Genomic DNA, 12,941 nt, shown 5'->3' with positions numbered 1-12,941 from the left:
AGATGAGCGAGCCGGCCGTGGTTCGGCTCGAGTTCAGTTCGTCGAACGGAGGTCTCGTTCGAGTTCGGTTCGGCGAACGTTCGACACATGGGAAAGTGATAAGGACATATACTCATGCGAAAACAAAACAGCTGGACAAGGAAAAAGAGGAGGAGACACAGATATAGGCATGGCATGCCCTTCTAAAATCATGTAAAACACTGCAAGGTGACTCCAAGCAGAGTCTCCCTTTTTTCCAAATATTGGGCCACACACACACCCCTTCAGTGGCAGCACTTGTGCCCCAGTTGTACACTTCACAGCTAGATTTGCATCAAGCACATTCAAAAATACGCCATTCTTATCCGTCCCCAGGATGACACCGGGGTAGGTAGCAAAGTCTTTCCTGATCCCAGCTCTGTTCATCTTGGCTTCTTTTAAAAACAATGTAAGCAAGGGTTACTCCAAGCGGAGTCTCCCTTTTTTCCAAAAATTGGGCCCCACACACACCCACCCATTCAGTGGCAGCACTTGTGCCCTAGTTGTACACTTCACAGCTAGATTTGCATCAAGCACATTCAAAAATACGCCATTCTTATCCGTCCCCAGGATGACACCAGGGTAGGTAGAAAAGTCGTTGCTGAACCATGACTTGTTCATCTTGGCTCCTTTTAAAAAACACAGCAAGCAAGGGTTACTCCAAGCGGAGTCTCCCTTTTTTTCAAAAACGTGGGCCACACAGACACCCCTTCAGTGGCAGCACTTGTGCCCCAGTTGTACACTTCACATGTAGATTTGCATCTAGCACATTCAAAAATACGCCATACTTAAACGTCCCCAGGATGACACCGGGGTAGGTAGCTAAGTATTTCCTGATCCCAGCTCTGTTCATCTTGGTCCTTTTAAAAAACACAGCAAGCAAGGGTTACTCCAAGCGGAGTCTCCCTTTTTTTCAAAAAATTGGGCCACACAGACACCCCTTCAGTGGCAGCAGTTGTGCCCAAGTTGCAAACAGGATGTTTTGATTTGCATCAAGCACATTCCAAATCCACAAGCATTTACTCTCCCCAGGATGACACAGGGGTAGTAAATTCCTTCTGGATCCATGACTTGTTCATTTTGATGCACGTTAGTCTGTCCACATTGTCACTGGACAGACGCGTGCGCTTATCTGTCAGCACACACCCAGCAGCACTGAAGACACGTTCAGAGACAACGCTGGCAGCTGGACACGACAAAATCTCCAAGGCGTAACTGGAGAGCTCTGGCCATTTTTCAAGACTTGAAGCCCAAAATGAGCAAGGCTCCATTTGCAAAGTCATGGCATCAATGTTCATTTGGAGATACTCCTGTATCATCCTCTCCAGCCGTTGATTATGTGTCAGACTTGTTGTCTCTGGTGGCCTTGCAAAGAAGGGTCTAAAAAAATTATGAAAAGATTCCATAAAATTGCTGTTACCAGCACCAGATACAGTCCTACTGGAACGGGTAGACTGCTGAAGATGACGAAACCGTCCCATTTTTGTCAAGTTACAACTGGGAGATTCACTCCCTGCACCTGCACGGTTGTTTGGTGAAGAAGCCGAGCAAAGCTCGAGTAACAGCTTCTGCTGATACGCCTGCATACGTGCGTCCCTGTCTATGGAACGAATTATGTCACAAAATTTGGACTTGTACCGGGGATCTAATAGTGTGGCAAGCCAGTAGTCATCATCACTTCAATTTTGACAATACGAGGGTCATGTTGGAGGTAGTGCAACAAGAAGGCACTCATGTGTCTTGCGCAGCCATGTGGACCAAGTCCACGCTGTGTTTGTGGCATAGAGGTGCTAACCGTTCTTTCTTCCTCTGACATCTCCCCCCAACCTCTTTCAACTGAAATTTGACTAAGGTCTCCCTCATCCGCTGAGTCTTCCATGTCCATGGACAGTTCGTCCTCCATTTCTTCATGTTCTCCTGCACCTTCCTCAACATTTCGCCTGCTACCATGCGCCCTTGTTCATCCCTGTCCCCCATGGTCCCATGCCTGCCGCGTTGGTGATGATGAACGTCTGGACCTTGGTGATGTTGTTGTGTCTTGCGCATATGAATCCTCCTGTAGTTCCTCCCCTTCCTGTTGTCCAACCCCGTGACTCCGAATAATGTTTAGCGTGTGCTCCAGCATGTAAATGACTGGAATTGTCATGCTGATAATGACATTGTCAGCGCTAAACATATTCGTCACCATGTCGAAACTGTGCAGAAGGGTGCATAGGTCCTTGATCTGAGACCACTCCATCAGGGTGATCTGCCCCACCTCTGCATCTCGTGGGCCCAGGCTATACGTCATGACGTATTGCACCAGGGCTCGGCGGTGCTGCCACAGTCGCTGTAACATGTGGAGAGTCAAATTCCAGCGTGTCGCCACATCGCATTTGAGGCGATGAACCGGCAGGCCGAAAGACTTCTGGAGCGATGCAAGTCGCTCAGCAGCGGTGGTTGAACGGCGTAAGTGAGCATACAGTTTTCGTGCCCTGTTCAGAAGGCCATCTAGGCGGGGATAGTGTGTTAAAAATTGCTGGACAACAAGGTTCAACACGTAAGACATACAAGGCACGTGTCTCACCTTGCCCAGGCGACGGGCCGCACCCAGGTTTGCAGCATTGTCGCACACGGCCTTACCAGGCTGCAGGTTAAGTGGAGACAACCATTTATTAAAATCAGTCTCCAAAGCTGCCCACAACTCAGCCGCTGTGTGAGTCTTATTTCCAAGACATTTCAAGCTAAAGACCGCCTGATGCCGTTGCGCTCTGCTGCCAGCATAGTAATGAGGGGTGCGTGATTCCTTCTGCGTAGTGAGAACGCTGGTGGCCTGACCAGGCAGGCTTAGGGTGGAGGTGGAGGACCCAGATGAGGTGGAGGAGGCAGAAGCAGTGGCAGAACTTGGACAGACAGAGGATTGACAAACAAGTCGTTGGGACGGCAAGACTTGTGCAGCAGACCCTTCACCATCTATCACCATAGTTACCCAGTGCCCAGTCAGCGATATGTAACGTCCCTGTCCATGCTTACTGGTCCAAGTATCGGTGGTGAAATGCACCCATTTGCACACAGAGTTTCTCAAGGAAGTGGTGATGTTGTGTGCGACATGCTGGTGTAGCGCGGGCACACCTTTCTTAGAGAAGTAGTGGCGACTGGGCATATGGTACTGGGGCACAGCAACAGACATAAGGTCTCTAAAATCCTGTGTGTCCACTAGGTAAAAAGGCAGCATTTCGGTAGCCAAGAGCTTACAGAGGGATAAAGTCAACCTCTTAGCTTTGTCATGGGTCGCAGGAAATGGCCTTTTATTCGTCCACATCTGAGGGACAGGGATCTGGCTGCTGTGTGTAGACGGTGTTGAGTGTGGTGTCCCTGGAAAAATGCAGGTTTGTGAGGAAAGTGCAGGCATAGACATGATGTTGCCTTCATCCAACGTTGGTGCTATCGATGTCTCAGAGAGCTGTACACACTTACTTGTTTCCCCTTCCAAACCAACTGACGACCTACCAAGCAAACTGCCTGTTGCGGTTACAGTAGTGCAAGTTGTGCGTGGAAAAACAGGTGTGACAGCTGTCCCCACAGTCCTAGAAGATGAAGAGCGCATGGATGCACTGGAAGGGGCAGGCGTTCTCTCCGCTAGTCCGCATTGCAGCACGGTGAGCTTCCCACTGGGACATACGATATTAATTCATGTGACGATTCATTGAAGAAGTCGTCAAACTGCTGAGGTTTCGCCCTCTACTAACAGAATCACGACAAATTTTACAGATCACATAATTTGGGCGATCTTTTGCTATGTCAAAAAAGGACCAGGCTAGGAAAGACTTAGAGGGCATGCGACCTGCTGATCCACCCCGACTAGTGCTCTGAGGCAGAGTGGTGGCTGAGGATGCAGTTGTAGACGTGCTACCAGTGCTCCGACTCTGTCCAGGAAGGAGCAAGGTAACTTCGTCGTCGGTTGCATCCTCCTCCACCGCCTCTGTTGACCTCCTCGAGTGCCTGACTGTGGGTTGACAGTAGGTGGGATCTAGAACTTCATCATCAATTGTTGTGTTTGCACTCCCCTCCCCCTCAGACCGAGCCTCTTCTTGCCCTGACTGAATATTTAAGTTGTCATCCCAATCTGGTATCTGTGTTTCATCGTCATCAGTATGTTCCTCATTGTCTATAACAACAGGTGTTACAGTTTGTGAAAAAGGGTCAACATTATGCTCAGAAACCTGGTCCTCATGGCCTGAATCAGAGTCACAAAGGTTCTGGGCATCACTGCAGACCATTTCCTGGTCTGTACTCACTGTAGCTTGGGAGCAGACCTCTGATTCCCAGGCTATAGTGTGACTGAACAGCTCTGCAGACTCAGCCATCTCAGTTCCACCATACTGTGCAGGGCGGATGGAATCTTCAGAGATGGGAGAAAGCAAGTGTGATTGGGCTGACAACTCAGAGGACTGGTGTTTTTTGGATGTGGTAGTTGAGGTGGCGGAGAGGGCACTTGTTGGACCACTTGAGATCCATTCAAGCATTTTCCTTTTTTGGCCATCATCTACCTTTGTTCCAGTTGTTCGTGTCCGTAAAAAAGGGAGCACATCGGATTGTCCACGGTAAGTAGTAGACATCTTACTTTTGCTGGAAGATTGTCTATCTTCAGCAGATGTTAATGGAGCTTTGCCACCTTCTCCACGGACAAACCCTTTTTTTCCTTTTCCAACACGCCTCTTCCCCTTTCCACCAGCATCTGTCATTTTGCTACTCATTTTGATTGCGACAAGATTGTGCACTTAAAATGTGGTAGTAAAATTTGAGAGGTGGTGTAGATTGCAGCGGTGGTCTAGCTTTATTAACAGCAGAATAAACAACAATAACTATACCTGACAATGCAACTACGGCCCTTAAACTGGCAGCATAGTTTGCTAGTATAATGGCTTAGTAACAATGAGTTTGAGTGTGCAATGCAGAGGTGCTGCAAATAGCTTTGCACCAGTGGGACACTAATGGAAGTCCAACAGCCACTTTTAGGATGCCACTAAGTTTTCTCAGTGTTTGCTAGTACAATAGCTTAGTAACAATGAGTTTGAGTGTGCAATGCAGAGGTGCTGCACATAGATTTGCACCAGTTGGACACTAATGGAAGTCCAACAGCCACTTTTAGGATGCCACTAAGTTTCCTCAGTGTTTGCTAGTATAATGGTTTAGTAACAATGAGTTTGAGTGTGCAATGCAGTGGTGCTGCACATAGATTTGCACTAGTGGGACACTAATGGAAGTCCAACAGCCACTTTTAGGATGCCACTAAGTTTACTCAGTGTTTGCTAGTACAATAGCTTAGTAACAATGAGTTTGAGTGTGCAATGCAGAGGTGCTGCAAATATCTTTGCACTAGTGGGACAATAATGAAGTCCAACAGCCACTTTTAGGATGCCACTAAGTTTCCTCAGTGTTTGCCAGTATAATGGCTTAGTAACAATGAGTTTGAGTGTGCAATGCAGGCACAATGGGTAGGAGGGTACAATGGCAGGGTTGTGGGTCTGGGTAGAGGAAAGGAAGCCTCCCTTTCTATCCCTCCTAATGGGGAAATGCAGCAAGGAAATCCCTGACCTTAGCTACACAGATGCTGTCATCTTGTGTAGTTGTTAAAATCTGTTTTCACTGACCTGACTGTCACCTATGGCTCTGACCCTGCTGGTATTAGCCCTTACAAGGACTAATAGAAACTTCTATCCCTATTCAGTATAGCGCTGTGTATAGAGCGTACACAGCAGTATCGGAGACAGGAGCTACGCCAGCGGTGACTGACACCCAGACGTAGAAGGCAGATAACGGCGTGTTGGAGGAAAATGTTTGTTTTTATAACGCAGGGACATGTGACATGGACATCCTATCACACATGCCGTTGCTTCTCTGGCTAAAAGTCCACTTAGCTGTGTGTGTGTCTGGGATTGGCTGACATGCTGGCCCGCCCCACTACACGCGCGCGCTTAGGGAAGGAAGACAAGGAAAAAAAAAAAAAAAATGGCGATCGCCATTATCCAAACAGCAGTGATCTGAATGCGCTGTTCCCGCATACTATACGCTGAAATTTCATAATAGTGTGAGTCACAGAGTGACTCACACTATTACAGCGGAAAGCCAGGTAGTAATTAGCTTGGCTTTTGCTGCTAGAACCGTTCTCGAACGTATCTAGAACTATCGAGCTTTAGCAAAAAGCTCGAGTTCTAGTTCAATCTAGAACAGCCCCCAAAATCACTCGAGCCGCGAACTGGAGAACCACGAACCGCAAACCGCACTCAACTCTACTTGTGAATGCCTGCTAAAGAGTTGCCCGTGAATGATCTAAATAGGTATTGCTTTTTATTACTGCATCCTCCAAATTGTCCAGGGAACTACATTTTTAGGTATTGGTACTTAGAAGTGCCTGCTATAAATTTATGAGTGAACTAGCTAAATAAGTCTTAGCACATTTCAGTGCCTGTTGCAAATTACACTGCACACCAAAGTTCACGTTATTGGTACTTTTTAGTGCCTTCCCAATATTTCCATCTCAGGCAAGAAATAAAGAATTTATCTTTTGAGTCAAGTGTCTGATAGGTGTAGGTGTAGGGTTTCAAAACATCTATTTCAAAGGGGAAGTGTGCGTCAACCATGAGTGGTAAATTCCAACGGGGTTGTTGTGGCAAGGTGAATAGGTGGGGTGTTCGAAGTGCACGTGGGAGATATTCTAATGTTAGTCAAAGTTCTAGAGAGCAAACACCGGCTCATCCTATCCCAAGAGAAATGAGAACACCTTCCATTACTGGACGGCCTACTCCACCAGATTTCTTTGGCAGCTGCACATCGGTTTAACTTCAAAATGAGCCTCCTAATGAGTCCCACTAGGGGTAAAAACAACATTTTCAGATGTATGAAGTGTGTCCTCACTTCCCAGAAAAATGCTCTGTTAATGGCTGGCGATATGTGGGCAGAGAGCCGCACTGCCCAATGATTGACTTCCGTTATAGTCATTGTACTTGTCCAATCATCTGGCCAAGTCAAATAAAGTAACGAGCACTCGAGCATCGTAGTGTCCACTCACCATTACAAGTACCAAGCACCAAGAATTGTACTACTCTTCCATTATTACTAGCAACCAATGAGTCTCATTCTATGGTGTAAAGTTGTAGAATCTTATACTTTATAACACATTCTTTCAATTGATAAAATCTACCTATAATAAGAAATTATTTACCAATATCTATCGTCCAATGCTTTATTTATTCCTGAAGAAACACATCAAAGACTTTCGGTTTATTAATTCTCAGGAGAACTTGAAATATAAGTCTCTGTAGATTAATTTTACAGGCAATTTGAGGTCAGGATGTGAATAAATACAGGGAGTTTCTGTTATTATCATTTTTCACAATACGATATTTTGCCCGTATTGACTTTATGCACAGAGATAATATTTCTCCAAGAAAAAGGCAGAAAAAGCTAATTTATACTTACAAGGTGAAAACGCATCATACAGGAGACGTCACCTGCAGAAGTCATGGTAGATAACACTTAACACTATAATGACAAAGAATGGAGACTAGAAAATGTTTAGAATGTATTTCCCAAAAAATGAGACAGGGAATATGCACACGACATTATTGAGATCACAGAAGTCCCTTTTACCTGAAGCGACTTTGTTGGGTTTTTTACCTTTGCCCTTGAGGCGGCTCTGCTTTTTTCAATAATGTAAAGTATATCTCCCGAGTGTCTTCCAAATGTAAGCTGCCCAAGGAAAGAACATGCTGCGTCCATTAACTGCTTTATGTTTTCTAAACCTTGAAGTAACGAAAGACAGAAAATGCGCGCAGTAATTTTTACATTTCTCTTCATTATGTTCCCTTTTTGTGGTGATTTAGCAAAACTTTCCCAGACGGAATCAGCCTGAAATAGACGTCGTGTGCACATGCCCTCAGGGGGGATTCTTACACATAGATTCCTTCACCTTCTATTTAAAAGAATGGGACATTTAAAGCATGTTTTGGTATTTGTTTAACTCAATTTCATTATACTTTGCTAAATAGTTTATAAATCTGTTTAATAGTTAAGATTACAAGTTTTCTACTCTAGTTCTTTTTTGGAGAGTAAAGAAATTATAGAAATTATGTAGCAATATATGAAACACACATATTCTAAATTGACCAAAAAGGAAACAGGGAGATAATCAGGTTGATCTGGGTTTTAAGATTAATTTTAGATTTATAAAAGCCTTAGCAGGATCTATGAGGTTCAGCCAAGAGTCCTTTTCAAAGAAGTCTCCATTTTTTAGTACAATATGACCTGTGCATGCAGCAAGAAGATCGCACAATAATTGATAATATAAGTATTACATATGTGGGAAGTCACACAGGTGAGGCCCTACATTTTTTCTTAATATAGAGTTCCTGACAGAAGTTCTGACGCTTCTCCATGTTATGTAAATAAAAGCTTATAACCAGACTTTAAATTCATCCATTGGTTTTATAAATTACTCTTTTGAAAGCTGAAACCCTCTCAAATTTGGTTTAGGTTATGAAAATAAAGTTGCTTCAAAGTTAAAATATTGATCATTTAATGAACACAGAAAGGGCAGATTTTAACAAGAAAAAAGTTTTGTCGCCCACAGAAAGAATGTGAAATTCAAGCAAATAATTAACTTCTTATACAAAGATATGCTGCATAACATTGGTGAATGAAGTTGTGGTGCTATTAGAGCTAAATTTAATATTTAATACCAGCTGCAAGACCTCCATGAACAGTGCAACCATGTCATATGTCATTGTCCTTCTCACTGTTTATGTTATGTGTTTTATGACAAACACTTTGTTTTGTGACTTTTTTTATTTTTTTTTACCATTTCGTGTTCTAAAAACAGGAGAGCAATCTGACTGTAGTCACTGAATTTTTCCTCATAGGATTTGAAGGAAGTCAAGATTTACGAGTGTTCCTGTTTTTTCTTTTCACGGTGGTTTACTGTGGGACATTATGTGGAAACCTTCTGATCATCACCCTGGTGTCCACCAGCAAGAACCTCCACACTCCGATGTACTTCTTCATCTCACAACTGTCCATCAGTGACATCTTGTTGACCATAGATATTGTCCCCAATATGCTCCACATCCTACTGAATAATGGAGGGACAATTAGGTTTTTTAGTTGTATCATTCAGGTCTATTTTTTCCTTGTATCTATAACATTTGAATGTCTTCTCCTCGCTGTGATGTCATATGACCGATATGTGGCCATCTGTAATCCTCTCCGCTATGCATCCATTATGACATCAGCTCATTGTGTGAAGTTGGCCGGCATGTGTTGGTTGGTTGGATTTACGATTATATTGTCTCATACCATATTAATATCAATGCTGAACTTCTGTGGGTCAAATGTCATTAATCATTTGTTCTGTGATCTTATTCCTTTAATGGCAATTTCTTGCTCAGATACATTTATTGTTCAACTAGAGATCTATATTCTAACTTTTCCTGTAGCCATCATTCCAAGCACAATAATAATTACATCTTATGTAAAAATTGTTTCCACCATTTTAAAAATTCCCTCCAGCACCGGTAGACAGAAAGCCTTCTCCACCTGCAGCTCCCACCTCACCGTGGTCAACATATTCTACTGGACTCTTTTGATTGTTTACGTTTTCCCAACAAAAGAAAAATCATCGACCACCGGTAAAGTCCTATCCCTGCTATATACTGTGCTTACTCCTTTTATCAACCCCATTATATACAGCCTGAGAAATAAAGATATTAAGAAAGCTGTACAGAAAACAAGGTGGAGACATATTTTTAATATTTTTCCTTGAGAGGAAAGCTTGATTTGTCTACTCTAACCTTTTAACACCATGATTTGTGTATAAACATTTATGCACATGTATGTTGGTGAACAAGCCTCACTTTTTTCAAGTATATAACTGCAAAAACCTACATAGATACATCCCTATAGAAAATGCAATTGAACCTACAAAAGAATAAGGGTCCAGAAAATTGTCTAAAATGTAAATTTTATTAATTCTGATTATATGAAACAATTAGTATTCAATCACATAAATATCGCACAGAGGACAAGCCCCAACAGAGGCAGAGGGAAAAAGACAATGGAACAAATGGTTGAGAGTGATAGGCAGCACACACTCACAATGTTTGACATAAGTAGAAAATACCTACATACATTCTCATGATGCATGTAGATACATACGTACAGATATCCAGCTTAAATAGCCTGTAGCCATAAAGTATCAAAACAAGCTGAACTGTATGCATGATCATAGTTCATGTGGATAAATGCTTCCAGCCTGCAAGTTAAAATAGCTCAAACACAATGAGTATCCATATAGCACTAAAAATTAATTTATTAAATGTGAATAGATGAAATCCACAGTTTACCAGTAGCCATTGTAATGATTTTAAAGCATGCTTCCTATTGAACTCCTGCCTCGACGCGCGTTTCACTGCCCATGCAGCTTCATCAGAAAGTAAAGCAATACTGGACATTGGTGGCTTTTTATAGAGCCAATCACTCTCAATAGAACCGCCGATCCAGTGCATCTGTGCGATTGGCCGCATGTTGCACAGACCCAGTGAGAGATTGCGTGATCAATCATGTGATCCACAACCTCAACAGTGAGTACATCGCCTAAGAGATGGAATGCTAAAGAGGCAATTCAGCTCCACAGAAATACGAGCACACCCCCACTGCCTCACCAAGTACCACACCAAAGCAGTCTAATCAAAAACACAGATGCTATTTTTAGGCCAGTGTAAGTATGGCTTAGACATGAAAAAAGAGAAAAGGAAAGATGGAGAAAGATAGAGGTAGAAAAACTAGGCAGTAACAGTATAATAACATCAGTATGTATATAATGCTTGATATAACTGATTAGGCCAATTAATTTAACATTTCCATAACATACGTCCAGCAATGGTATCAACTAATCTCTAAACCACCATATAGATATACAAGTTTATATATTGCAAGTACTTATATATAAATTACCAAGCATTGCACATACACAAACATATGTTGTATTTGGTTAAAATCGATGTCCAACCTCTTAGAAGAAGAAGAAGAGAGGATGGGAGGAAAAACAGCAGACAAGAACATGCAGCAAAAGGACAAACTAATCAAGGATATTAGATTCTGTAAAGAGGACCCAAGACAGGATACTAAGAAGAAGGAAGCTAAGAAAAGGAGAGCAAAACTTCTTTCCTGCATGCTGACTAATGCAAAAACCCTGACCAATTAGATTGAAGAACTGGAGCTGGTAATATAAGAGGAAAAATACCACATAGTATGAATAACTGAGACATGGTTAGATGACCGCTATGACTGGGCAGCTAACCGGTAAGGATATGATATGTTTAGGAGGGATCGTAAAAAAAGGAGAGGGGGTGGAGTCTGTCTATATATATAAAGTTCAAGGGGTGGAGTCTGTCTATACATGAAGTTCAGTTTAATGCCCACACTAAGAGAAGATATACAAAAGTGTTGTGAATGCCAGTTATGCTGTTTCTGCTGTGAGGCTCCCTATTGTGGCCAGGAATAGTTTTGACAGGGACCAGGTGTTCTTGAGCAATGGGCGTTTCCATTGCTAACTCTTTGCCTATTTAAGCCTTGGCCTCTTGGCTGTCTGAGCCAGTTATTAATGTCCTGTGGCTCATCTGCCTTTTCATCTTGCTTCTCACTACATCTACCCCAGATAAGTGCTTGGTTTTTTCATAGTTGTTTTGTTTTTATTGTTCTTATTCGAGTTTGTCATTTATTGTGGTTATTGTCAGCTTATTTGCTTGCAGGAATCTTCCCTCTCTGTTGCTTTGCTGGGAAGCTCCCTGCAGCTATGTTTGGAGTTTTGCTCCCGTAAGTCCATGTGTTCGTTGCTTCTTGAATTTGTAATTGTTCCTGTTTTTCTGTTCATTGGTTTGAAAAGAGCGCCCTGATATAGGACAGAGTGCAGATCGTTCGATCTGAGGACCTTTTTGTACTATTAGGTATTTGGGTTTTTGTAGGGTTTTTCTCTGGCTACCATCAGCCCCTTTCCTATCCTTTTCTATTTAGTTAATGGGGCCTCACCTTTTGCTAATCCTATCCTCCATTTGTGTAGTGTATTTTCCTATATCACCGTAGTCTTTGCATGTGGGGGGCTTGCTATACCTTTGGGGGTCTACTCTGAGGCAGAGACTAATTCATCCTTCCTTCCTTTAGGATAGCTAGTTCTCCGGCTGGGTTCGCGGTGGATAGGATGTTAGTTCACTCCTCAACTACTTCTTGTGTTGGTGGTTAGAAAGGGGATGGTGGCCAGATGAGTTGCCAATGCTCTTTTCACCTTTTTGCCAATGATACATTGTGATCTTCTATGGTTCCGGATCATAACATAAGAGGGAACTGAAGAAGTGGAGTCTCTATGGGTGGAGATACAAGGAGGGAAAACTAATAATAAAATCCTCATAGGGGTTTGTTATAAGCCACCAAATATAACAGAAACCACTGAAATGTATTATTGAAACAACTAGACAAAGCAGCAAATCACAATGAGGTGATTATTATGGGGGACTTCAACTACCCCGATATAGACTGGGAAACTGAAACCTGCGGATCTCAGAAAGGAAACCAAGGTTAATTATCTGTCAATTATCTGTCACAACTTGTGCAGGGCCCAACTAGAGGGACAGCCCTTCTGGACTTAATTTTAACCAACAGGCCAGATAGAATAACAGACGTACGAGTGGACAAGAACCTCAGGAACAGTGACCACAATATAATACAATTCTACTTGTCCTTCAGTAAGGTGCCTTGGAGGGGGGTTACAAAAATGCTGAATTTGAGGAAAGCAAAGTTTGATTAGCTTAGAGGACCTTCACCGAATTGATTGGGACAATGTCCTCAAAAATAGGAGCACAAAAAATAAATGGGAAATTTTTAAATCGGTATTA

At 42.8% G+C, this 12,941-nt stretch overlaps 1 protein-coding gene across 1 annotated transcript in view; it reads left to right on the top strand.

The window, feature by feature from the left end:
* LOC142302873 (olfactory receptor 5G9-like) overlaps positions 1–9,817 on the top strand; it is a 30,458-nt gene extending 20,641 nt beyond the window's left edge. Inside the window, exon 2 of the mRNA XM_075343979.1 lies at positions 8,879–9,817. Coding sequence (XP_075200094.1) covers positions 8,879–9,817 — 939 coding nt within the window. The remainder of the gene's footprint in view (positions 1–8,878) is intronic.
* Positions 9,818–12,941: the final 3,124 nt, after the last annotated feature.

The sequence above is a fragment of the Anomaloglossus baeobatrachus genome, chromosome 4 (assembly GCF_048569485.1).
Source record: "Anomaloglossus baeobatrachus isolate aAnoBae1 chromosome 4, aAnoBae1.hap1, whole genome shotgun sequence".
Lineage (NCBI taxonomy): Eukaryota > Metazoa > Chordata > Amphibia > Anura > Aromobatidae > Anomaloglossus > Anomaloglossus baeobatrachus.
The sequence above is the reverse complement of the archived record's forward strand: the minus strand, read 5'-3'. Positions and strand labels throughout refer to the sequence as shown.